We start from the raw sequence: 27,472 nt of genomic DNA, 5'->3' as shown, positions 1-27,472 counted from the left end.
GAAGGCGACATAGCTGTATAAAATATATTGAAATATTATAGTTATAAAAGGTTTTTACTATTATCTTCATTATAATTCTTTCTTTTTTCTTTTCTCGTTGATTTTTTTAAATTCATTTACCATGTGAATACTGCTTGATAGCCTATAGACAGAAAAAGATGTCACTGCATGCCAACTTAACAGATGTAAATAAAAACACTGTACTAGCAAATAACAAAACAAGATAATATGATCACAATTACAAACAGTCTGTGTTTTTATAAAAAAAGTTAGCCTGAAACAGATTGCAAAATGTAAGCATTAAAAAGGAATAAAAAAGTAAAAAAACAAACATACTTATTAAGTGCATTAAACAGAGCTACTATTTCTGTCCGACTTAAAAAGAATTTTTTGCCATCTAACACAGGGATGTCTTCCCAATTGTCAGAAGAGAATAAAATCTTCAAAGCAGTTCCAATGCCATATGTCTAAACAGAAAAAAAGGGAAAATAAAACAATAAGAAAAATAGAAAATAAGGAGACAACGAATAGAAACAAAAGAAACAAAAAAACACAGAATTCCTTACTTGTAATTTTCCCCATAGTCTACACTTTTCGCATCCAACACAATCCATAATTCTAGTTATATTTTGGTAATGCAAACGAAATTCTTCCTGTGCATAAAAAGAGAGAAAGATAAATAGACACCTTAACTCTCATTACCTTTCTGATTTAAAGCAAAAACAAAATAGTACATTCAAATTTTGAGTTTCATCAGTAAACATCAAACCTTCATCAAATGTACTTCGACATGTTCTAGAAACACCATTTAAAAAAAAATAACTATCAAGTTGAAAAAATAGTAGTGTTTAGCCATTACTTAAAATTGACAAAAAGCAATTTTAAATACTATTGACAGATAGTAGCCCAGTTAAAGCCTTTAACTGGGCTACTGGGCTGTTTTATTCACGGTTTTAGCAAAAAGAACCACAAAAAAAACCTATAAAATCTATATAGAGATTTGAGATCCAAATAAAGAAAGATCCAAATTTGTAAAATAAGTTTAAAGAATATGTGCAATATAATATTTGATTGTGATATGGCTCTGTGGAATTTGCTTATTGTCCCAAATTGTTGTATGCAACTATAGAAAAATTATATTTAAGTCTTTAACACTAAACATTGAAAACCTGTGACTATTAATTTGCAACAACAGAACTAATCACCACCACATCTAATATTTCTTTGCAACTTACTTTGATGATTTGATTAATTCTAAAATGATTTGTTTCACTTCTTTATCCTCTTTTTCATCTCCAGTAAAAAACACAGCTTCCTTCCAATATGGCGCTGCTTTTGTGACAGCTCGCAATGTAAGCAAATAGGTAAAATACAAATTCTTTAACCAGTGAGGTCCTAAAGAGAAAAAAAATAATAAAAATGGTGCATGTTTTGATGCCTTTGACTTTCACAAATTAACCAAAATTTCAAAACAGGCTCAAAAAATTCATTCTTATGTTCAACATGTGCTAATTTAAAAAATAACTTAAATAGTGAAAATTAGAAATGTCTAAGGTTATAATACACTATGTGATATATCATATATTATGTATGATTTATCATATAGTGTATTTTAGCCTTTAGCGCTACATGTGTATTTCATGTATTTCATTTAAAGAAATACATTTACAGGTATTTTTCAACATGTATTTCTAGATTTAGGCATATTGTTTAAATAATAGACAATCCTAAATAAGAAGTCTTACCCTTTCCATTTGTTTTTTCTAAATTAAATCTCTTTTGGAATTCATTCAAGTTTGGACCCCAATAAGGTTTTGTAGGTAATCTTGGATCACTCAGTAAATATTTATAAGACAGATGAATATTAATACTAGTATGCAAGCCAGAAACCAGACGGTAAAACACACGTTTTTCAAAACAAGTTCTTGACAAAAACAGTGCGTTGAAATCGTTGTGCGTTCGCATTTTTTTTTCTGGTAAGAAACAATTTTCTTTGTATATACTATTCCATATGCGATGTGGACTTTCACCTCGGTAGCCAGTATACTGCTCTGGATTCAGCAACAAGTCAATCCAATCAGCATCCTCAGCGTCCTCTTCAAAAAAGTAAAAAATAGAATGCATTAAAAGAGGTAAACACAATTATGTTTATCTAGGAAAAAATTTAAGGAACTTACTTCACATTTAATCTTGCTTTGTACTAAGTACTAAATACCTATTAGAATTTTTTTTTTAGTTTGTGGAATTTTGCGAGTTCTATGTTTCCACAAAGTTAGGAAAAATTGTGTAAATTTATTAGAACCTACTGTTCCAAATGAATGATAGGATTAGACTGATGAATTTGACCCATTTCTGACTTAACCACAAAAAATAGTTCATTGAACAAATGAAACTTTTTACAAGCAGTTTTATTAACAGCTATTTTCAAAAAAAAATTGTGAATTTGGTCAAAAAAATTCTAATCCTGCTAGCTATGTATAGTAAAACCTGCAGATTAAAAGTTTCATTTATTTGTATAATTTATTAAATTAAGTTGCAAAATATGCAAAATTTTATATGTTTGCTTGTGATTCCTGAATTCTTGAAAATTAACTTCTAAGTGACTTATAACCTTACCTTCCAAATCTACACAAAAACTTTTGTCTGCATCATAGTTTGACCAGGCTTCCAACGACTCCTTTCGATCAGGACTAGAAAATACAAATAGTGAATTTACTGTATCATATTTTTTTTAAACATAAAACATGAAGATTTTAAACATTAAACAGATTAAAAAATTTTTAACTACAACAAACCTTATAGTTGTATCAACATCACCAAGTAGTTGCTCTGCATCAGAAACTGAACACTAGAATATAATTTGTCGGCCATTTATTTGTATAATTTTTCATTCCTGATATATCACCACCTGGAGGTTACTCCTTAACAAATCTATATTATTTGGAGATAGAGATGGTTTAATTATCTTATTCATCAGTTTGACTTAATGGCAACTTGTTTACTGTTACTATTTTCTATTTCTTTAAAGCCTATTAGCGGTGGAATATGGTTCCAAAGCATGTACATTAAGAGATTCAAATAGCAATATAGTTTACTTCAAAATGCTGATGCTTCCCTGCTCATTTATTTCAAAAGTTTTTAAAACTTTTAGGCTTATCACCGAGGCTTATCACCGAGTTTATTGATATTTAGGTTTTCATAACAAAATAGAAAAAATGGAAACATTTTTCTGCTACATCACAGGGTGATAGATGCATTTGATTTTGATCTCATCTGCGTCATTTTAAAATCCATCCATCAAAATCCAAATAATAATATATAATAATAGGGTTGTTAAACAAGATCTAATTTTCCATGCATTAAAAGATCAAATTAATTGCTTTAAGATAATTTTAATGAGTGCCAAACTAACATAGTTGGTTAAGTTCAGACAAAACTGTGAATACCATCGTCCAGGACACTTGGATTACGCTGCGAGACAGGTGAAATAAATACACTCAATTAACTTACTGGTTTTTCTTTCATTGTGTTGTTAAACATATGATTGTTCTAAAAAAAATCTACATGGATTTAAATAGTAGTGACATATAAGGAATAAATAAAGCCAGTCTATTTCAATGTAAATAAACTCTTACAGAAAATTGAAGAAAATGTTGTTAGAGAAATAGAATACCTTTAACCCTGGTGGTAATTCATCCTGAAAAAGCAAGTTAATGCATTAGTGCTGTGCATGCAAGTGTTAAAATTAAAAAAAATAAACAAAACATACTTCTGAACATTTGTCCACACTACAATCTTTTAAAGCACACTGGTAATGATCTGACCAAAATGGACATTTTCTGTGTAGTTTCAACTAATAAGAAATATTGCTACGTTAAAAGAAATAGAAAAATTCAGTACTCTAAACTTAAAAATAAGAAGCCTTTTCAAATTTTTTAAATGGATTTAGATTCTTGTTGGTTAGAAACTAAAATTTATAATCTCTGGTACAATTTCAACACAAACTTGAACACAGGTGTCTCAATAGTGTGGAATTTTAGGGTAGAATACATACCAAGGAAAAAACAGACTGTAGTCGTTATTATTACAACAACAAACTTACTTTAATATATCGAAAATAATTCCTTCTGACAACATTCTGAAGACGGGGGTATATATGAATGCTATTTAATTGATGAACATCATCTATTGTGCAACAGCAGTCATCAACCTGACCTGATAACTAGATATAAAATGGAAAAAATAAGTAAATGTAATAATTATTTAATAAATTTAGTGTAATTATATGAAAAACCTAATCAGTTTTTTAATTTCCTTAAATTTTATTCCTGAAAAAAATTGAAGTACAACTGTCAACAGAAAATCGCACAGTAAAAAACATAATAAACCACAAATGCTGTCTTAAAAAACTTCCAATTCACAAAGGTAGGTTTCTATTACATTGTGCAACTGCTGTAGAGATAAAAAAACACACTCATTTCTACAACATTTGCGGTGCAACATGTGTTTCCATTCAATTAGTAAGAATGACTGCTGTGCAACTATTTTGTGCCAGAAAACACTTTTTATATAAATGGCAACAGACCTCAACCAACTTGAAGTCCAAATAATTAAACAAACATGTAATGTTGTCTATGTAAATAATCATTATTACCATTGATAGACTGTTACAAAGAATTGCAACAGATCATATATAGTTATAAAACCTTCTTTCATTTTAAAACATCTGGTACTATATGTTTTGTATAAACCAAAAAAATTAATTTTTATGAAAATACTTTGCAATCTTGTGTTGCTACGAAGTTTTCAAAAAAGTATAGCATTGCGCGAAACAAAAGGATTTCAAATTAAAAACTGAGTTATTAGATATGATTCTAGTTTTCACCAATAAAAACTTTGAGTTGAAACCAAAATAAAAGCACAATCCCTTACTTGACAAAAACAGCTGTCAGCATTTTTTTTGTTATGCACTTGCCAGAAGGCTATAGATGAAGTGATTGATGCATAGAAAAATAATAATGAAGTTCTCATATTTATCAACTAAAAAAAAGGCAACAAATTAAACATAATGCTAAAAGTGCTATCTTTGAAGTCCTCGTTCCAGTTTCACAACTTTCTAAAAATAAACCTAAATATAATACTTTTTATTGGAAAAAAACAATAAGCGGAAAAAAATAATTTTTGTAGAAGAGAGTATATTAATAGATTAAATAGATAAGCATAAGATAGTTTTTCCATAAAATTGCAAATTTAAATCCAATGAAAGATGGATAAGAAGTTAAATTAAACAAGGTCCAAAATGACACAAGTGGTAAATTAAGAGATTTTTAACCGCATAGCGTCGCAAATACCAATGCAGAATTGAAGTGTTTGTTTTCTGCTACAGTACAGTTCGCATGTAAGCTTCCACGTATACACACTGTCCATACGGTACTAAGTAAGACTAATCCTGCACCCTAAATAAATATTTTAACCCAAGCAGTCACCTTGACCAGTAAGAATTTAAAATGGTTGATAAGTCAATTTTTTTAGCATTTAAAAATGATACTTGCCATACTGCTCTATTGCTAGAGGCAAATCATTTAAATATGATCAATGTGATTGCAAAGACATAAATAGATTAGAATAACATTCAACACAAAAGAAAAAATAATCTCCAGAATCGTGTTTTAGAGAGAGTGAGGAAATCGTTATTAAGAGAAAAAGTATGACACATTAAGTGCAGTAAGGTCATAAGTATTGGGTTCTTTTTAAATATAAAACAAAATGACCTATAATATTACTATATTTTTTAAAGTAAAAACAACATTTTTTAATTTGCAGAACATGTTTCGATTGTAATACATCAATCATTTTCAACTGAATAAAATGTACAATTTCTCATGGATGATATATATATATATATAAAAATCAGCAATCAAATAAAAGGCTTTATTAATAATACAATAAAAGTAGTATAAAATGCTATACATTACTATATTTCATTAGAAAACATTGTGGGATTTCTTTCAAAAACTGTTTAGACCTTGCCATGATGTATTTTATTTGAAAATTGTCAAAACAGGGTTTCCCTAAACTGATGAAAACATTGTTCTTTGTTTTAAAAATATGACAACAAGATTGTGTGAAACCCAATATTGTCCTAATTAATTAAAAAAAATAAAATAAAAAAAATAATGTAAACATCGAAAAACATTTTTAGAAAATATCACAAAAGTTTATCATTTAATTTTACCGTTTCCCTTTTGTGTACGCTAGCGAGTACAGTAGCAAAATGCGCGAGCAGTGACGTACTTGTACACGCAGTATACTCGTTGCGTACTCGTGGAATACCCACAGCAGGAATTACTCATACCCATAGTTTAATACCTGTGTATAGTTACTTGTGATTGGTACTGTATAGATGTCACATATTTATCCCGAAAAACCTTGGGACAAAAATTGAACCTTTGGAGTAATAAAATTAAGTATTTTTCCGGAGATATTGAGGAAGACATTCATCTAAATAATAATTTTTAAGACATTTTTAGACATTTTGGCCTATATTGACCAATATCAGACAGGTGTCCAAATTTCTTTTGGCTTTAACAATATGGACAATTTATCTGAGATTTTTATTCTTTTTATAGAATGTAGAAATCTTATTTTGTTCTTGAGATATCCTGTCTTAACTGAGAGTGTAAAGTTATTTTTTCGTATCATTTTTGTCTGTTATGAAACAACTGTGACCTGGAACCTGGCTTTAAATTTTCAGTATGTGTGCTGTTGAAGTATAGAAAAAGTGGAAAGTGACATATAGAACTATTGTAGATTAAAATTATTGTCATGAAAATAATGTCCTGAACTTGTATTGGTAGCTAGCAGTGTTTACAGGCCACAGTTCAGGAGTTGAGTCGAAAAGGGAAACCGCTACCCATCTGGGAAACAGTTTCCCATTTGGGAAACCATTACCCTAAACAGGCCAGAAATACGGCAATGGTTTCCCATTAGGGAAACCACCAAAATAAAAAGGAATCTGCGCACGAGCTGGTTAAGAAGCGCACTACAAATTTTTAACCAATAGAAAGGGAATATTTTCCCGCAAATTTTCACCGAAGCAAAAAAAAATATCGTAGCCTCTACGACACCTTTACGATAATTCGAGAAAACTAACACTCCATCGCAGCTTATTTTGGGAACAGAGGAGGTAAACATCACACTTTTATAAGAGTTTATTAAGGAGAAAACACGTTTTTTCGTGATAACTTTTCTTGCCACGTTTTGTTTTAAATAAAAAGTACACACAAGCTGTATCTTATTATTATTAACGTTTCCTGAAAATTTGTAAGAAATTGATACGACGAAGTTAAAAAACTGGAGAAAACACACTTTCGTCTCTAACAAACTCTCATAAAAACACGATTTACCTCCTTTTTTCCGATATTGTAAAACGATGGAGAGCCGTACGCATGTACAATTGAATTATCGTAAAGGTGTATTCCGTAAAATGGTTCTGAGAATAGGTAACGGTTTCCTAAAAATGAAACCCAAATTAAAATCAAAAAAATTAGTTTAGGAAACAGTTTTCTATATGGGAAACCATTTCCCCATATGACATGGGAACTTCCCTATAAAACATGGGAAACCATTTCCCTTTTTTAGTGTCATCTCCCAAACTGGGCCAGGACTCTTTATTTTATAAGTAGCAAACTTACCAGATGCTAGCTAGCTAGAGTTAAAGTTTATATATACAAAAAGAATTTTTAAAACAAAATAAACTTGTTTTTTAGAATAAATTCACCATTATAATATTAAACTGAAAAACTGATATACTGGGTAAATAAAGTAACTAAAAGTAGAATCTGATGATTGTTAGCTAGCTAGCTAGTTTGATAGTAAATACAGCTGGGAATAATGCAACTATTAAACAACAAATATTATACCTTCAGCTATGTCTTTTTCAAATTATTAGGAGGGTAGTTTTTGATGGTGCACTCTAGATGCCCTGTTTAGAAAAAATGAACCAGGTGGATAATGTGTTAAATTAACCATATTGATAAAAGCACAGCGTGCCAAAAGGGCAGTAATTGTGGTTAAGTACGTGGACCTCCCCCCCAGGTGCTATGTTAATGCACAAAATTTACAACGACGACACACGGTACAACGCCATAAAAAGCATTTCCTTTGTTTAAATGGGATGCGTAATTTCTGATGATCGCAGAATATTCTGAAACATAGCAAGTTCGTCCCCAGGGGTTCTTACCGTTTTGACGAAGACGACCGTCAAGTAAGCGCTAGCAGCTTAGACATTAGGCAAAAAAACCTTGGGACGAGGATGGGAAAAGTAGTTTCGAAAATTGTCAGGGTAGCGCGGAAAAGATATAAAAATTGAGATAGCGGATCAACACAACGTCATATTTTGTATCGTCTTTTTTTATTTTAATTACATTATCTTGATAATTTTTTCCATAGAAAACAGCTTATTAAAGCACTCCAGTTTGGCTATGGAAACTGAGAGTTTTTTCCCAGAGGTAAGAGATCAGGCAAAAAAAAAAAAATAACAATCAAAAATCATCATCATATATGCACCATCTGCTTTGCTTATATAAAATCTATTACGACTATGTGTAATTAATATAACGTCACGGGTGGCATCGCATCTGTACCTGCTCCGAATGCTCCTCCACACATTGCATCTGTACCGAATACACTTGTCTGCGCGTAGAGACTAATGGTGATTAGTCATCCCAAACATACATGTTAAGTGATTGGAAATTACCTTTCTCATCAGAGTGGCGTGTTGCCTTGTGGTTATGGAGTTCGTTTCGTAATCACAAGGTTCTTGGTTCGGTCCACTGCTACGGGTCAACCCATGCCACGTGTGAAAAATTGGGTAGGTAATGCCGGTGGATACTTAATGTATGCATTCTTAACACAGGATCCACATTGATAACAGTGTGTCCAACACTGAAGTGGCTATAACCTGTATAATATTCGGAATAATAATAATAATAATGAGTATTGTTTTTGCCTCGAAAACAATACATAAAATGGCACCAAAATCCGAACTCCATACAAAAAGTGGCATAATATCGGGGAAAATATCTCGCCCTAACAGACTGATGGCGGACCACCCTTCTCAGGCGGTTAATGAGCTAAAAATATTACTAATTACTCAAGTGAGAAGAACAACAATTAAGGCTTTATATATTCATATAGCTAATACTGACATCTACAAATAAATATGCAAAAATGTTTGATTAGAAAGAAAAAACTCTTCTATAATGTAATATTTTGATGACCATTTTAGGATTTTAATAAAATCGAGGCTCAAAAACAGAAAAATCTGAAAAAGCATTCTAAAAACAATATGTAAAACTTCCTTATGAGAAAAAAAAACTCTTAGAAAAAACATTAACTGAATTTTAAAAAAAAAATTAAAAACAAAGAAAAATTATTTCTTTGGAACTAAACGTCATTAAAAACATTCTATAAAAGATGTTCCTGTCAAGGAGACAACAATAAGAAATACAAGACTGCTCACACACATACAAGATACACCATCTATTTTTTATAAACACATGTTTTTTTTAAATTGGCCCTAAGGGAAGACTCAGCATACAGCATAAGAACAGGGTTAATATTTTAGGCGGTTGTCTATCTTTTTTCAACTTTGCCCTAGAATGACATACAATTTTATGCTTTATATTAAACAAAACTCTCTTTTTTGATTTATTAATGCTGGCTATATCTTTGCACGAAGAAAATATTTTATGATTTGAAAGAATTTCCGCGATAATGTTAGTCTAGATCTTCTATAGTTTATAAAAAATAAAGTGTTTATGTCAACCTGGTAAGTTATTTCAAAATGGTAGATTAAAAAAAAGAAATAAAATGGTGGAAAAAGAAAATAACAATAAATCCAGTTCCACTGATAAAATTCTAAGTTGCTGTACATAAATATTCCTATTTTTTCGTCCACATGTAACCTTTTTTAAATAACTCAAAAAATATTTATTTTTTCTTCATTAATATTATAACTCTTTTCGATTTTTTCTTTCGCTCATTTTCTTGAATTCACCAATGTAATGCACACTGTGTGACAATCTAAACACACACACAAAAAATAATAAATTTTGTGACTTGTAGCCTTGGTAAAGCCTTCATTTCCATTGCTACAGGTTGTAGGTTCAACCCCTAGCTCAGTTTTACAAAAACCTAAAAGTGTGAGTCGACTCTTTCTTAGCATTCAGCATAAAAATAGGGTTGATATCTTAGGCTTAATAAGAGCTTAAAATGTGCTAGAACTCTCTTGGCATGACCTTCCAGACATTTTTTTGACTGAAATTCGCAACCTTTTTTCTCATTTTTTACCCATTCTGGGTTGCTGCAAAAATTTTAACAAGGGGTAACCCTAGATTGTAAATTCGAAATAAGCATATTAACAAAATGTAGCAACGAACAGATCTAAAATCCGATCGTTGCGAATATTTTAGTGACAATTCTTGACTTTCATGACCTTTCTGACAGAGTGGACACACTGTAATGGTACCAATAGAAAACTGAAGAGGTGAATTTATTGTAATAATTAGCTTAAATAGGTACATATCAAAGTCATAATTGTTTTTCACGAAATAGCACCCTTACTGCAACATTAACTGCATAATATTTTATCACTATCCTTTCAAAATGAACACAGGCTGGTAAACGGGTAATTACCGCTGCTAACATTTGTATAACATGATAGTCAACATTGCTTTGCAAATAATTGTTGGAAATTTTAAATATAATCAACAAAAAAAAGAAATGAGCATACTTGTTTAACACATTAAAAAGACCAACAATCTCTGTTCTTCTCAAGGAAAACCTTTTGCCATTAATAACAGGAATCTTGTCCCATTTATCCGAAGAAAATAGTATCTTCATCGCCGTAGCCAAACCATGTGTCTAAAAAATATATGATTGCAATTGTAAGAACAACATAGTAACTCTAAAAATAGTCACAAATAGATGCTTTTGTCTCACCTGCAATTTACCCCAAAGTCGACATTTCTCACAACCAACACAATCCATTATTCGAGTGACATTTTTAAAATGGAGACGAAATTCTTCCTGAAAGTTAAGACATGAAAACAAATTATTTCTTATTAAATACTTTAGTATTATACTATCAAATATTATATATTAAGAGAAGCACTTATTTAAATTTAGAGTAATAAAAAAGTAAACCCTGTTGAACAACAATGAAGCTCACAGGGCTAAAAATTATCAAATCAGTTATATTTTATTCACAAAAAGGAATTTTTTCAGGCTACTATCCTTTTGGGATAAACAGACTTCATTAATATCAGCTATACTTGCTGACTTTCAGTTTTTAACATTTTTTAGAACACTATATTATTTTTGAAAAAAATCATAAATTTTTTCCATATAAATGCCTAAGATTTCAGGATCCAGCTAGCCTGTTATTAAAAGCACACTAGTAAGAAAATGACAGATTGCTTCATTTTGCGATCTGTAATGACTGGGAATGGTTACTGCTTATAATACATCAATGTAACATTGCAGCCGGCCGTAAATATCAGTTTTAAAAGAATATCAGATGTTGTTGCTTCCATAAAATAAAATCTTGTAAAATATCTAAAGTTTAATCTGCAAACTATAGGTAACTAGTTCAAGCCTAATTAATTAATCACACTACTATTGTAAAAACTGCCCACTAACACTGTTATAGTCATTTTATAATACACTCAGCTACCTAGCTACCTTCAGGTAAGCATCAAATGAAGAACAAGAACATAGGTAGCTGGGTACATTTCCATTACAGGTAATCAAACGATGACAGACAGGCAAACAGCAAAACTTGAATATCGATACTACAAACAATGCACCATTATGTTTTGGTTACAAAAACACCTATAAATTAATATTAACCTGCTGCTCAAATTTTAGGCTTACATCAAATAGCATTCTAAAATAGAGATAAGATTCTGTCAACGTTCAAGTAAAACATGATGTTACCTTTAAGGCATTAGCTTTCGCTGGATCACCTGTGAACATCTGTGTTTCATCAAACGTACTAGGGCAAGTTCTATAATGAAATGCATGAGATAAACTAATAAACTATAATTATTCATTGTAGAGATAATTTTTTGTCAATTCATTTTTGATCATGTTAACACAATTTTATGTTCTAACTTACTTTGATGATTTGATCAATTCTAAAATGATTTGTTTCACTTCTTTATCCTCTTTTTCATCTCCAGTAAAAAAAACAGCTTCCTTCCAATATGGCGCTGCTTTTGTGACAGCTCGCAATGTAAGCAAATAGGTAAAATACAAATTCTTTAACCAGTGAGGTCCTAAAGAGAGAAAAAAAATAACAGAAAAAGGTTGTCTGTTAAAATAAAATTAAAGGATAACAAACAGAATGATGTTGTGAACGACTAAATTGTTTTCTTTTCAATTTCAAGTATTTTAAGTTCAGTATAATAAAAAAATGAACAGGATTTTAACTCAACATAAAGTCTAATTAGAATTTAGAATTTTAATTTTTCTTAGTCTTGCTTACGTATGCTATAAAATTAAAAAAATGTATTTTACGACAAAGATTGAAATGCTGATCTGAGAGAGCCTTCATGAACAATTTCGTTGTACCAAAAGACACAAGCAAAAAATAAACGACAACACAAACGTACCATTTCCTTTAGTTGCTACAGGATCAAAGCGTCTCTCAAAATCCTCTAAATCAGGACCCCATTGAGGTTTCGATGGAAATCTTGGATCTGTTATTAAACTGTTATAACTAAGATCAATATTTATACTAGCATGTAGACCAGACATCGTTCTGTAAAATACACGCTTTTCTAAACATGTTTTTGAAAGAAATACAGACTGCAGCTCATCAAATGTTTTCATTCGCTTCTCTGGTAAGAAACAATTTTCTTTGTATATAGCAATCCAGATACGATTTGCACCTTGCCCGGTATAGCCAGTAAATTTTTCAGGATTTAATATCAAATCAACCCATTTAGCATCTTTAGAATCCTCTACAATGAATAAAGATGACAACTGTTGTAGAAAAGAGTATCTTATAAGGCCTTTTAAGACTTTTAACGGTAGGTCATAACGGTCAAAATCACACAATAGCTCGACCAGTAGTTGCTAGGTAGTACGCCATTGTGCGGACAAATCAGGGATTTTAATTCCGCTTATGGTGCTTGTAAAAGTTATGCCTAACGTACTTCTGCATTTTTTTATTTACGTTTGTGGTGAATAATGGTGAATAACCTCCTTATGAAAACCAAGTCAGTGTATTGTGAGTTCATAGAGCATTGACTATAGCCTTTAAAGGGGTAAAGAAGTTAAAAGGACGAGAATTGTGTTGTAATGACGTTACAATAAAATCATTGTGTCATTAAGATTAGAATATCACTATTTCATATAACTATAATAAAATTTTTTGGGATTAGTTTATATAGGCCATATATGTATACTTATAAAATTTGATTGCAAACCGACATGCAGATCCCAAGTTATGGGGTTGTCAGTAAAAATTTAATTAAAATTATTCTTTACTTCCCTTTAACAATCAAGAAATAAAAAAAAAGTTACACAGGATTTCATTGAAGATGAATCAGGTCAATTTAGCAACATTAAAGAAAGTTTAAGTGAGACGTCCTGTGCATTTGAAGCTTTCAAAAAATTCTATGATTAAACAGGTAAAATACATCACATACCATCAAGGTCAACAGTATAACTAGAATCAGCATCATATTCTGACCATTCCTTAAGTGCTTCTCGTTGATCATCGCTAGAAAGTACAAAATTATTTATTACAGAGCTATTGAAAACAAATTCTGGCCACAGGCAGTATGTCTTGATGTTAAATCTTATCTCCCACTTTAAAAAATTAGTATTTAAGAAAATATATCTCTTTTTCTTTGAGTTGCATTTTTAACAGATTACTAAGGCAGGGTTCCCACTTTTTTTTCAAAACAAAATTTGAGAAGATTTGAGGACTTTTGAGGAGATTTTTAAGGATTCTTCGTCAACAAAATTAAGAAGATTTAAGGAGAAAAACTTGCGATTGTAAGAATGAAGGAACACACAGACTGGCATCACAATATTTTCTTACAAAAGATAACTCACAAACTTCAAATACAAACACAACAAAAAAGTAGTGTTTGCAGGCCACAGCAACCACAAATAGCATATATATATAAAAAAATAACGAAATGTCAAAACATTTTTAAGGACATTTAAGAAGAAAACCTAAATTTCAAAAAAAATTGAGGACATTTGAGGAGAACTTAGGAGAACTTTTGAATTTAAGGAGATTTGAGGAGTTATGAGGAGGCGTGGGACCCGGTAAGATTTAATAAGAAAACCCTCGCAATTTTAACACTTTTCAGATCAACCTAATAAACGCCCTGTCTCTATTAAATACAATCTATGCCCCCCTCAAAAAAAGACAATTGATAAATAAATAAACGCATTGTCTTTAATAAACACCCATTATTATTCAAAGTGAATATAGACGTATGATACTAGTATTTATAAACAAATATGGTAGCCCTTGATGTGCACAGTCCGTACTCTGTGGCATATTGACTTGTTTACTACATTTTTATTTAGCTAAACTTCTACTTCATAGAAAAAAAATTCAGTAGTTTAGTGGTCAGTTTAGTTTTTTTAGATCGGGAAAAATACTGGAAAATTATTGGCAGTCAGCAAAAATTGAATAAGTCAGTCAGAAAACCGCTAACAATTAATTTTCTATAGGGGGCTTAAGCTCCAAGCAATGCTTGTGACTAATTTTTATAACGAAAACAAATCTAACCTAATGTTATGATCAACATCTCCTAGCGATTCTTCAGAGCCAACAGCACACTAAAAATTAAGTTTAGAATCTATAATTTCCATGTTTTAACAAAGGTTTTCCATCCTTTCTTTTTATTCAAAGGAAATTAAAAAAAAAACGTTTAAAAAGATGAAAAAATTTATACCGGTCCTTTGTCCTCCGTGTTTGCTTCTTCGCTGTATTTATTTTCAGTGTACTTGGATTTCTAATGTGAAGAGAAATAAAACAGGAATTACAGAAGCCAGTTTAGAAAACGTATTTTAATCATTTGCTATTAAAGAAATGTTTAGTTTAGTTTAGAGTGTAGCATTACATATGTACGGCAGCAAGATTTTCTCCTCTTATCCAGCGTAAATCTTAGCTACTGTAAAATTCAAATCTCTACCGAATACTTACACCATTCTTTTTTAAACCAATAGGTAATTCATCCTACAAAAACCAAATACATTATCATTGCCACAGGCTGTAGTTCAAATGCAGTAAAGAAGAAGTAAATATAAAATCACCTCTAAACATTTATCAACGCTGCAATCTTTAATAGCACACTGATTCCAATCTGGCCAAAATGGACAACCGGTATGAAGGTTTATCTATGACAAATATGAGCACGTTAACTTCGAAGTAGCAAATATATCATATCTATCAATAAGCAGTACATGTGTTTTTTATCTACTACGGCTAATCCAAAATAAAAAACAAGGTTTTGAATTCTTAGAAAAATCTTTAACATTTTTTCAGGGTTTTAGCCCAATAGAAAATATTTTTATAAACTTTAATATTGGTACAAAGAAAGGAGACAATCCATACACAAATGTTTGTACACTTTTTTAACACCCTAGGGGTGTGTAAAAGGTGTGTAAATTATTTTTTATAACAGCCTAATGGAGACGCATATTCCTGTTTAAAAATTTGTTATTACTAATTGATAAAGTAAAATTATGAAAATGGTACGAGTTCTCTAAAACAAACCTTTACGTATTTAAAATAATTTCTTTGCACTAGATTTGTCAGACGTGGATAAATATGAAGATTCAGCTTCGCAACATCTTCGATGGAGCAGCAACAATCATCCACCTGGCCAGATAACTGCAACAAAACACAACGTGTTAATGGAATAGAATGTTAATATAAAATATTTTATAAAACAAAACTGTTGCTTATTATTAATAGCAATAATATAGATCAGATTAGAAAACATTTTTTAAAACAGATAATAATAACCTGCAGAATAAATAAAATTTAAAATAAGTAGAAAAATTTATTTATCTTGTATTTATGTTAAAATAAGATATTTTGGATATTTAGGAGCTTAGGAAATATCTTCATTTGGATTTCAGAAATTTATAATAATATATATACTATTAGTTTTCTTAATATATAATAACCGTTCACAAACTTTTACATTCTGCTAATTACATGTAGTAGCAGGAATTCTAATTGGTTAAAAGAAATCAATCCACATTAAAAATTTAGTAAGAAGAATATAAGGCCTAAAGAACATCCAATTGTGAAATAAAGATTGCATTTTTGAAAGCGTCACTGAGCATCACAAATTTTGTAACAATGAGGTCTAAAGAACATTCAGCCATTTTATTTTATAGGAAAGTCGTAAAGTTTTTGAAGTTTCTCTAGCGTTAAGGTCAGCTATTTTTAATTTTCTTTATTTTAACTCCGAAATTAAGTAATTTTCTTATGACAGGAATCCAAAAGTAGAAATAAGAAGCAGATTTTGTCTTGGATAATATACTTGCTTCTACTCTTTCACCTTATGATTTTTAGTAAGAAATTAGAAGTTAATTTAATTGAGAAGTAGGTGAAGATAAACATAATTATAAAATTTTGTCTTTTACTTACATTTTTAAAAAATGGTGAAGACAGCAGACAGTGTAAATTAAATATATAATACAATGCATAAAATATAAAAACTGAAAGATATTTTGCTAAATTTCCAGTGCAGAGATTCATTGCAACTTAACACTCTTCACAAAGAAAAATAGAAATAAAATATTTAATACGTAAAAAGTGAAGAGTTGAATTTCTTTACGATCTATAATTTTAATTTTGAATAAATCTTTAAAAATTTATTTTAATTGCAAACACAGCTAGTTAAATATAACAAAATTTAAACACATAACTTTTCAAAGAAAATATTTGTTTTGAAGCAAAAAAGATAGGTAAAGATAAAAAAAATTAAATGTTTTGGCATCTTGTGATTGGTTACTTGAAAATTACCAAACATAATTTTATATCTCACATAATATTTTTCAATCTTTGCTTAAGTAAAATCCACTAAAAGATATTAATATGTCTGATACTAATAGATTTTCCATGTGGATAAAGGAAAAATCAAAAGGTAAGGATCCTAAAATATCAGTAGAATATGAAAATCTTACATTTCTTTTATGTTAGATGGCCTAATACACAGGGTGTTGGCTAGAAATTCACAATTGGAACTTTCCATGAAACTTTTCCAGAGGATTCAGTATAGTGACATTTCGGGAGAAAATTTCAAAATACTATGGTCGAAAAAATGTCCGCTTTGTTAAGGTGGCAGTAACCATTTTTTAGCTATCCAAATAGCTGAATTATTTACTCAGTGTTTTGTTTATATAAACCTTTTTTTTACTATTTCCTAAAAATATAGAACTTAAATGAAATAAATAATAAAATAATAAAATGAAATCGGCTTCAACGAGCTCCAACTTTTTACAATCTAGTTATTTTTCATCAGCTTTTGTTTTTAAATGAACCTTGGGTTAGCCCTGTTAAAACGGTGTGCAGAGTTTTTCTTGTTCAGTCATATTTTTTTAACAACAGCCTTTCAAAAGATTCTTTGTTAGCATCCCCTGCTGCATTGAACGCTGTTTGTTTGTTTTTGTTAAATGTATCCGATGTTTCATCATACCCACAAAGTATGTCAGAGAATAGCAGCCAAGATGGTAGCATAAGATCAGGGTCCTTCAAAACACGAAACCGTGCTAGTTCATCATACCTTGTTGAGAAAAGTGGGATTATAGGATTGCAAGAAAACATACCTGTTCAATTACCTGATAAATCGTTATTCTTTGAAAGAAACGAAAGTGCGGAACTGAAAGATATGAATGAGTGCAGCATAAGACAAAGGAAAACTAACCAAATGCATGGTGGTTAATACATTCTACCTTTCTCACCAAGTAATTGGGAAAAATCAGTTATCGTTTTCGAAGGAAAAAAAAATCTGAGAAAATCGATGCATTTATCAACAAGGGGAAGAGAATAATTGAAACAACACATCAAATCATTTAAAGCATCTGCAGCCTTCCTGTGGGAGTACGAGAACAGAGACCTACTAACAATCGAGTTAAAACAATTTGATGGAGATCCAGGAAAGTGGCCAGATTTCATACAAAATTTTATATCAAGAGTTCATGAAAAAACATTTTTTAACGATAATATTCGTATGGAACGACTTAGTAGTGTACTTGATGGAGAAGTTCAGAAAGCGATTAACTTGGTTGGTACCAGTGGTATTTTTTATGCAGCGGCTCTTAAAACGTTGAAACGCGACTTTGGAAATCCTATTGTAGTATCCCATCTAAAACTTGGCACTTTATTAAAACTGCCGCAAATTAATGCTAATAATCGAATGACACTTCGCAGATTTCACCAGCAACTTAAGACAACTCACACATGGCTAAATTCTATGGATTACGAAAATTCTCTAAAATCCACAGATAATTTGTTAAAAGCTGTACGTAGGTTACCTTATTCTTTACAAAATCAAGTATTTAGAAATTGGTGTGATAAAGTCAATTCAGGGTAAGATGGAGATCTCGAATTATTCAAAATTAGTTGGACCAGAAACTGAAAGAGTATTCCAATCTAATTGCAACTCTTATTGCAAACCAAGAGAAAGTGTAAAGGCACGACAACAATAACCTAGACCTACAACGTTTACAAAGTTAAATGTTGGTATTGCGAAGGTGATCATAAAATTGTCCAATGTCAAGAATTTTTTGAAACCAATGGATGAAAAAAGGAAAATTGTCAAAGAAAAAAGGTTTTGCTTTAATTGCTTGTCACATGGCAATTTAATAAATGCATCCAAGTCAGAAAAGTCTTGTAGAATATCAGACTGTGGAAAACAACACCATACCTTACTGCATTTTGTAAAGCCACCAGATCAAGAAAAAGACGATCAAGCTCCAACGTCAACCAAGAAAAACACAGACCTGTTGGTAATGCATTTCAGCAATTATTAATAGTTGTTATCTACAATGGCAAAAGGAAATTTGTGACAAATGCTATGCTAGATTCAGATATCACATTGATTCAAAGAGATGCAGCAGAAAAACTCTGATTAACAGGAACTGAGAAATTGTTTTGAATTTCACATGCATTAATAGGAATCAGATCCCTCAATTCAGAAATAGTAAATTTTTAAATTTTTTCTAAGAACTCATTTGATGTATCAAATGCATGGGTAGTCGAAAAAGTGAACGTACCTTCCAAGAAGATGTACATAGTAGATAGTACAAAAACTTTCAGCATCTCAATGACATTGATTTACAGCCTACTATGGACAGCGACGTCACAGTACTCATTGGAACCAATGTACTAAATCTACTTGTCAAATAAACAACTAAAAGGGCAGACAAGGAGAACCGATTGCTATTATGACAGAACTTGGTTGGGTTTAGATGGGTGGCATGAACAGAAATCAGACTTTTACCACCAATCTTTTGTTTTCATCTGAACACTTCTCACTGAAAAAAATGGTTTTTGCACTGACTGTCAATTAACAAAAGGCATTGATCACCTTAGAATCAACGACAAAGAAGAAGGCAAAACACATCGAAATTGGTATACTATGGAAGGACGAAATAAATTTACCAGAAAATCGAAAACTGGCAGTAAAATGATTGGTAGGCTTGGAACGCAAGTTGTCAAAAGATCTCTCTCCAGAATCTACCATGTGCAAATCGAACAATACATAAACGATGGGCACGCAGTAAAACTGACAGAAGCAGAAGTAAAACACATCACCACCAAGACCAATTATATCCCACATCACGGAGTAATAAATCCCAATAAACCAGGTAAAGTGCGTGTAGTGTTTGATGCGGTGGTTAAGCATAAAGGTATACCTTTGAATGATAATTTACTTTCTGGACCAGATCTTTTAAATAATCTTGTTTCAGTCTTAACAGCTTTCCGTGGACAGTACGCCGTAACCGCAGATATCACAAAAATGTTCCATTAAGTTTTAGTGGGACCTGAACACACAGACTCTTTATGATTCATGTTGAGAAAATCAGTGGATAAAACCATTGAAGATTACAAGATGGTTGTTCATTTATTTGGAAAAGTAGATTCAGCATGCTGTGCAAATTACGCTTCAAGAAACAGTCTTGAAAATCAAATTGCTCTTGTTGCAAGAGCAGTGGAAAGAAAGTTGTACATGGATTATTATATTAGTTCAAAATCTAGCATTACGGAAATGATCAAAACTGCCCAGCTTCTGATAAAAGCCCAAGCAGAAAGTGGATTTCATCTGCCCAAATGTTTGTTTAACTCAACAGAAGTGCTACGATCATTATCCTCAGTTGAGAAAGAATCAAAATCATTTAATCTCAACCTTGACAAATTACCAATCCCGAGAACTCTTGGTATGCCGTGGGAACCAAACAAGGATCAATTTATCTTCAAACCTTTACTTAGATTACACAGTGCAACAAAAAGAGGATTGCTTAGTTTGATAAGTTCTATATTTAATCCGCTAGGTGTCCTCAGTCCTTATCTACTGGAACTGAAGTTAATAGTACGTCTTTGGCAACTTTCTTTAAATTGGGATGAAGTGATACCACAAGAGCTACAATTGAGATGGAAAACTTCGAAAAATTTAATGACATCAATGGCAGATGTTAAAATTCCAAGATGGTTTGGAATTAGAAAGTTTGACACAAATTTAGAGATTCATCTTATTTTCAGATGCGTCAAATGCAGCATATAGTGCTGTAGCTTATTTAAGGATTCTGTGCAAAGACAAAAATGACCTATTTTTTCATCATTGGAAAAAGTAGATTGATGCATTCGAAGGGTTTACTTACGATACCAAAACTGAAACTTCAAGGAGCCGTAACCACTTGTCGATTGAAAACAGCCATACTGGAAAGTTTAGATTTTAATATTGCCGAAGTCAAGTTTTGGACAGATTCCCAAATTGTGTTAAATTGTATCAGTAATCCCACCGAAAATTCCCTCCTTTTGTCATGCATAGAGAGCTATTTCTAATGAAATCTCACTCAATCGACTGGAATTTCATACCAGGGAAAGACAATCCAGCAGATATAGCCACAAGACCCTTAACCGCCATACCGCCTTCATCTAATGTTAAACAGTGAAATGTGTCACCACAATTTTTGTACGAACAAGAAAATTCTTGGACAGTACATGCGAATACACCTAGTGAAACCGACCCAGAAACAAAAAAAGAAAAAATACTGTGTGTGCATTAAAAAAGATTTTGCCCACAGTTGTTTTCAAATGGGAGCGTTATTCATGCTGGAAAAATTGTTATGTCATATAACTTGGATAATAAAGCTAAAACGCAAATTTATCAAGTCAAAGAAAAATGATAGTAGTGAGGATTTAAAGAAATTGACGGTTGCGGACATAGAAAACGGGGAAATTGAAATAACGAAACATCCACAAGCTGAATCTTATCCTGAAGAACTGACTTTATTGAGGTGTGGGTACAATATATCACTCAAGAGTCCGCTATTGCTGTTAAAGCCGATTTTTCTAAATGGTGTACTAGAGTTGGTGGACGGATAGGAAAAGCAGATGTTATATTTGGCAAGAAACATCAAATTATACTGTCACCTGAACATCATTAATTATAGTTAGGCATGTACATGTCACCAACGCCCATAGTGGCAGAGATCAGACATTAGCGATCATGCGTGAAAAGTTCTAGATTGTAAAAGGTAGAGAGTTCGTTGAAAGATGCTTATTAAGCTTTAAAAATGAAACTGCACACACTAATAATGAGTGATCTACCAAAAGAAAGTATAATGATTGGTTCACCTGCGTTTACATCAACTGGAATTGACTATTTTGGTCTGATGCATGTGAAATTAGCACAAAGTAGCAGATCAACACAAGGCACAGGTAAACGATACGGAGCATTATTTCCTTGCTTAAGGACTAGAGCTGTACATTTAGAATTAGACAAAGATTTATCAACGGACAGCTTCATCCTAACGCTAACAAGATTCCGATGTAGAAGAGGCAACCCACGTGTCATTTGTAGCGATGGTGGAACAAATTTTGTTAGTGCTGCAAGAGAAATAACTGAAAAAGTAAGAAAACTTAATCAAACAAAGATTTCTAGGGAATTGTTAAAATATGAAATCGAATGGAAATTTAATCCACCACTAAGCCCTTGGATTGGTGGCGCTTGGGAATCGTCAAAGTGACAAAAGTGTCAAAGTGACATTAAAGGTAATCATGAAAGACAGGACAGTTAAGGAAGAAGTTCTTGTCACAGTTCTAACAGAAGTGGAATCGATCGTAAACTCTAGACCTCCAACTTCAATAAGCGACGACATCGAAGATTATGAAGCAATTACACAAATCACTTTCTATTGGGCAGACCATCAACGAATGCTAGTTTTTCTTAAACAAATGAAAAAGATTTAAACAGAAGGAAAAAATGGAGGAGAGTGCAAGCTGTGACTGAAATGTTTTGGAAAAGATGGATGAGTATTTACCAACCTAACACGGTGGCACAGCAATCAGAAAAACATCAATGTTGGTTATTTAGTTGTATGTTGCAACAAAATGAAAGTCAAAGGTTAGTGGCCATTGGCTAAAAATAACAAAAACAATTTTTGGTAAAAAGGAGGAGCGCGTTGACTTAAACCGTATATATTGGTAGAAACAATTAATTATACATGAATTTTAATTTAAAGGGGAATTGTTGAGGCTGAATATTTTTGGTGAAAGATAATAGTATTTTAGCTATAAAATTGTGACAAGTGTGTTATAACAGAAAAAATATGGATATATAGTCTGAAAATAAACTTTCATAACTAATTATGTTAGAAAACAATTCTCGTTTTTAAAAGGGTTACTGCCACCTTAACCATCAGCATTCGTGTTGGTAATTTCCGAGTACCAACATAAAATAGAAAGGCTGTGATATATTGGACGAAGTATTACATATCATAATTTTCTATACTCACATGACAGAAACAACTGTCTTTCTTAAAACTTTGTCCATTCTGCCAAAATGCATCTGTAACACACACAGTCAAAACCAAACCAAAATGGAGAAGTTTTGTTGGCAGCAACATATTTGTACTACCCTAAACAATAAAACAAGAATAATTCTGATTTGTTTTTTTTAGTTCAGTGAAGGACTTTGCAAATTATATTTTTGCAAATTAGGCGACTCCAACTTAATTAGTTGTTCTACGGGCCAGACCAAACCTAAATTTCACAAAAACAAAAAAAAATAATATCAAGCAAAAAACTGAAGAAAAAAAACATTTTCAGATAAAAGACAGATAAAAAAACTCCAACTAATTCTAGGTCCCTGAGTTTAAGTTTTAGGAAAAAACACAGAAAACCTAATAACAATAAAAGTTTGGTGAAGATCACATCATAAAACTGATGCCTATCAAGTGACCTGACCAACAGGAACAGTTGTACACTTAAGTTTGGAACTCTGTGTGTGGCTGATAAGGTATCTGCATTTGTTGTTTATTTTGTTGTACTGACATTCGGCAACTATTCCAAAAAAATGCCAACAAAACCAAATCTGAGCTCCTCACAGATCCAGCCAGCCTTAACTCTCAATTCTTGCCAGCAGCATGACATTAATAAGCGCCAAACAATCATAGCAGAGTTATGTTCAAATACCCAGAACAATGTTGTAAGAGACTGCATTAGACTATATGAGCCACTTAAACCATCCTCACAAATAAAGAAGTCCCTAAACCAATGTCTTAAAGAGACCCTCAAAGAAACACTAACCTATTTGAATAAAAAACCATCTGAAACATCCAACAAGCCTGCGATACTGCACAATCTAATCTGCAGAATACAAAACCTATTCCCTGATACCTGTCAATTTGCAATGAAAAATATTGCACAAGGCGGACAGACAAAACCTTTCTTGCATGTAAGGTATGTGGACAAGAAGTCCACAAAGAGTGTTTTGTTAATCTTTTTCCAGATGGTACTCCAAACTACAATCCTTACAACATCCCAGGATCTACTATATCTGCGGAGCTTGTGAGCTTGAAGTTATTCCCCAAGAAGAAACGAACCCAACCTATCAAACACAAAACCTTTCATCAGCCCCTGGGACATCAACATCAACAGAGTGTCAACAAAATCTTTCACAGCTAGCTTCTTCAGAACCCCATGTTACAGTAGTAGATGATATAGGTCAGCATGAAACAGAAACGTTTCTGAAACAGAAAAGTCAGGCAGCACCAAGTCTGTCCAATGAAGACGAAGAAGATGAAATCACCCTGCCAAAAACACAACCAGAAACCCACATTAGGGAAAACCAACCATTGTCAACAGAGAGCTCTGAATCACATGAAGATAGTCACAAACCAAAACCAAGATGCATTTTCTACATTAAAGGAAAATGCAAATTTGACAGAATCAAAGGTAAAGAATGCAAGTTCTTGCACCCACCACCATGTAAGCCCTTTTTAACTCATGGACCAAAGCAAAAAACGGATGCACTCTTGGCAATAAATGTACCTCCTCCCACCCATTATTCGGCTCAACATCATTCACAAAGAGAGAGTGTTACAAGCTAAAATGCAACAAAAGCCATATAAAAGCAACAAAAAGAATCAGACCATTAATGAGTACCGTGATCAGCCCACCCAACCAAGAACAAATGCTGCCTCAAACCACAAACACAGATTTTTTAGAATACATCCACCACATGGAATAAAGGCTTCTTGTGACAATGCATACCAAAAACAAAGCCATGAATACCCAACAGACCTACAATCCTCACCCAAACCAAAATCAAGCACCAATGCTCAATCAACACATCTTTCCCTTCTGTCAACCAGCAAAACCGCTAACCCACCTCATATCACTTCCACATCAACAAATAACAAACAACCAGATCCCAAAGAGGTACTGAACTCCTTCTCATATATTAACATACAAGGACTGAAACTAAAAACTGTTCAATCTAAAGTTTCATATATCTCTGACATAATTCATACCAAGAAGCAACTCTTTATTGGTCTTACAGAAACCTGCTTACTCAACCATACAGATGCCAAACTACACATAAACGGTTACAAAATCTTTCGAACAGATAGCACTCGTAGAAAGACATCCCAACATGGACGGTAATCAGGTAGTGTAGCCATGTATGTTCGAAATGACCTAGCAGCCACCTTCAAACCAGTCCTAAACTACTGAGACAATGCAATACAGATCATCGTCATCTTCTCAGAGCATGAGAACTTAGCCCTAGCTACTATATACCGCCAACCAGATGACCACCAAAACAACAGATCAACATCAGAAAACTACTTACAAGCAATAAATGAGCTACATCAAATACTGAACATCTCCCTATCTCCAGACATATTCATAATGGGTGACTTCAACCTACCTCACACCAACTGGCCCGATTGCACCCCAAACCAAAATAGTAGCAGAGGTGAAAAAGAAATGATCACCATCACAAACAACCTACTACTTGAACTCAGTCTCACCCAAATCAACCGCAAACCTACACACATAGCTGGAAACACACTTGACCTTGTATTCACCAACAAAACCAACATGATTCATGATATCTCATTTATACCTATGCTCAGATCAATATCACACCACTGCTTCCTAGATATATCAACAACTTATGTACCCTCACATATCCCACAACAGACAATTCCTAGAGTCTTCTCATCACTTTCGATCTTCTAAATTACCAGAGCGAAAGTGTGAACTGGTGCCTAAGTCTGCCGAGGCAATTGCCGAAGGTTTTCAGTGCTTTTGACCATTGTCTTTGGCATTTTTTCTGCCAAAGGACTGCTGAAGTGATTTTGAAAAATGGAGAAGTTACTTCGGCAATTATTTGCAGAAGCAAATATATCTGAAATTCGAAGACCGAAATACACTAATTTCGTAATCACAAAAATAGTTACGTGGTTAAAAGTAATGTTTAAATTTTATGTGATTTATCAGTCAAGGAAATCCTCTTAATTAAGCTGTATAGCTTAATTTGGAGATCTCCTAAATAAGCTGTATGATACAGGTTAATTAGGCGACATGCATCTAAATTAGGAAGTAGAAAAAGGTTTTTCCTCGATTTCTCGAAAAATGTAATTTTTAGCAGAATCACCACTGCAGCTCTTTCATTATCAGTTTGACCACTACATTATAAAAAAATAATGGTATTTCCAGCACCCCAGGTTCAAAAGATATGGAATAGAAACAATAGTTCATTGTACCCCAATAGTTTATTTAAGCTGTACTGCATCCTAGTTAGTATGCCACGTCACGTGATACAGCCTATTTAATCAGCTTTTTTTAAAACTTCAAATTTAGAGGATCTCCAGGGTGCTACGAAAACACTAAGGTATTGGAGATGCTTATGTGCGCGTAAATGTTGGATTTACTCAGTTAAATAGATGGTAAAATTCAGTTAAATGTGTGTTTTTGACAATCAAAGTTTTGTACATCTTAACTAAGCTGTTAAGCTCCTAATTAGACTGTATCAAACATCCTAATTAGGCTGACATCCAAATTAAGCTGTACAGAGTATTTCCCTAGCTGTTTATAACAAAAATTAGCCATACTTTTGCTAAAATAGTTTTAATACAGGTGAAAAACAAAACAGATTATTATTGTTGTAACACCCTTCTTCGTTATGATTATTATAAATGTTCAAAATTACGCCAGCTAAACTGTTATACAGCAAGACTTTCAGTCGATTTAGTAAAAATAATAGTCGGTTGTTTATATTTTATTTTTTACTTACAGGAAAAAACGCACAAACTATAGCTAGCTTAATCTTCCTAGTGTCACCCTGCTTAGTTAGCTAACCGTTGACAATTTCTCTAGCAGCAGACAATATTCTACAGGATTTTTTCTAAATTTTTAATTTCTTAGATGCTCTTTCTCTTGGCCCACGTGTAAATATTTAAATAAAAAGCATTAATTCTAGCTAGTTAGCTATCTTGATTTTCAGGTATAGAAGAAATAAAAGCTACGTTATATAGTAAATAAATAACTAACTAAAAGAATGAATAAATATTGCACAGCAAATAAATAGTTGAACAAATATAACATATTAACAAAGAGTGTTGGTGGGTTAGTGTCAAATATATTTTCTAGATATCGGCCAATTTTAAAAGACGCCATTTTGTTTGTTTTCGATTTCTCTCGATGCTTCGGAGAAAATAAAGATCGAATGATCAAGTCCAGCCGTTAAGGCTGGTTTCCACTGTCTTATGAAAATTAGTTTTTAAATAGGATTAAATACGTATTCTACAAGCTCACAAATACTAAAAAAATGTTTTTTTACTAATATGTAGTATTGGTGTAATAAAGACTACTTTTACCGGTTTAATTGCATTATATCGAAGAGAATAT

The 27,472-nt window shown here is 32.2% G+C and overlaps 2 protein-coding genes across 3 annotated transcripts; both read right to left on the bottom strand.

Annotated features, from left to right (window-relative positions):
* Positions 1–9,031, bottom strand: LOC130656865 (ero1-like protein). Its single transcript, XM_057459806.1, has 14 exons — positions 7,923–9,031; positions 4,933–5,040; positions 4,103–4,222; positions 3,770–3,853; positions 3,674–3,697; positions 3,511–3,549; positions 2,796–2,848; positions 2,617–2,690; positions 1,746–2,096; positions 1,236–1,395; positions 735–795; positions 567–653; positions 337–467; positions 1–142 (listed from the first exon to the last, which is right to left on the bottom strand). The coding sequence occupies exons 2-14, from the start codon at positions 5,029–5,031 to the stop codon at positions 70–72; spliced, it is 1,356 nt and encodes a 451-aa protein (XP_057315789.1). The 5' UTR covers positions 5,032–5,040; positions 7,923–9,031; the 3' UTR covers positions 1–69.
* A 143-nt stretch (positions 9,032–9,174) lies between these two features.
* Positions 9,175–23,636, bottom strand: LOC130656864 (ERO1-like protein beta). Of its 2 annotated transcripts, none has more exons than XM_057459804.1 (13): positions 23,071–23,636; positions 15,812–15,928; positions 15,349–15,432; positions 15,239–15,271; positions 14,988–15,047; positions 14,822–14,871; positions 13,719–13,792; positions 12,678–13,028; positions 12,182–12,341; positions 12,001–12,070; positions 11,005–11,091; positions 10,796–10,926; positions 9,175–10,086 (listed from the first exon to the last, which is right to left on the bottom strand). In XM_057459804.1, exons 1-13 carry the CDS (start codon positions 23,179–23,181, stop codon positions 10,014–10,016), a joined length of 1,401 nt encoding a protein of 466 aa, XP_057315787.1. In that variant the 5' UTR covers positions 23,182–23,636; the 3' UTR covers positions 9,175–10,013. The 2 variants fall into 2 exon arrangements, with proteins under 2 accessions (XP_057315787.1, XP_057315788.1); XM_057459805.1 differs by lacking the exon at positions 23,071–23,636 and adding an exon at positions 16,697–16,843.
* Positions 23,637–27,472: the final 3,836 nt, after the last annotated feature.

Source organism: Hydractinia symbiolongicarpus, chromosome 9, assembly GCF_029227915.1.
Source record: "Hydractinia symbiolongicarpus strain clone_291-10 chromosome 9, HSymV2.1, whole genome shotgun sequence".
In the NCBI taxonomy this organism is placed as follows: Eukaryota; Metazoa; Cnidaria; class Hydrozoa; order Anthoathecata; family Hydractiniidae; genus Hydractinia; species Hydractinia symbiolongicarpus.
Note: the sequence above shows the minus strand (reverse complement) of the source record. Positions and strands in the feature narration are given on the sequence as shown.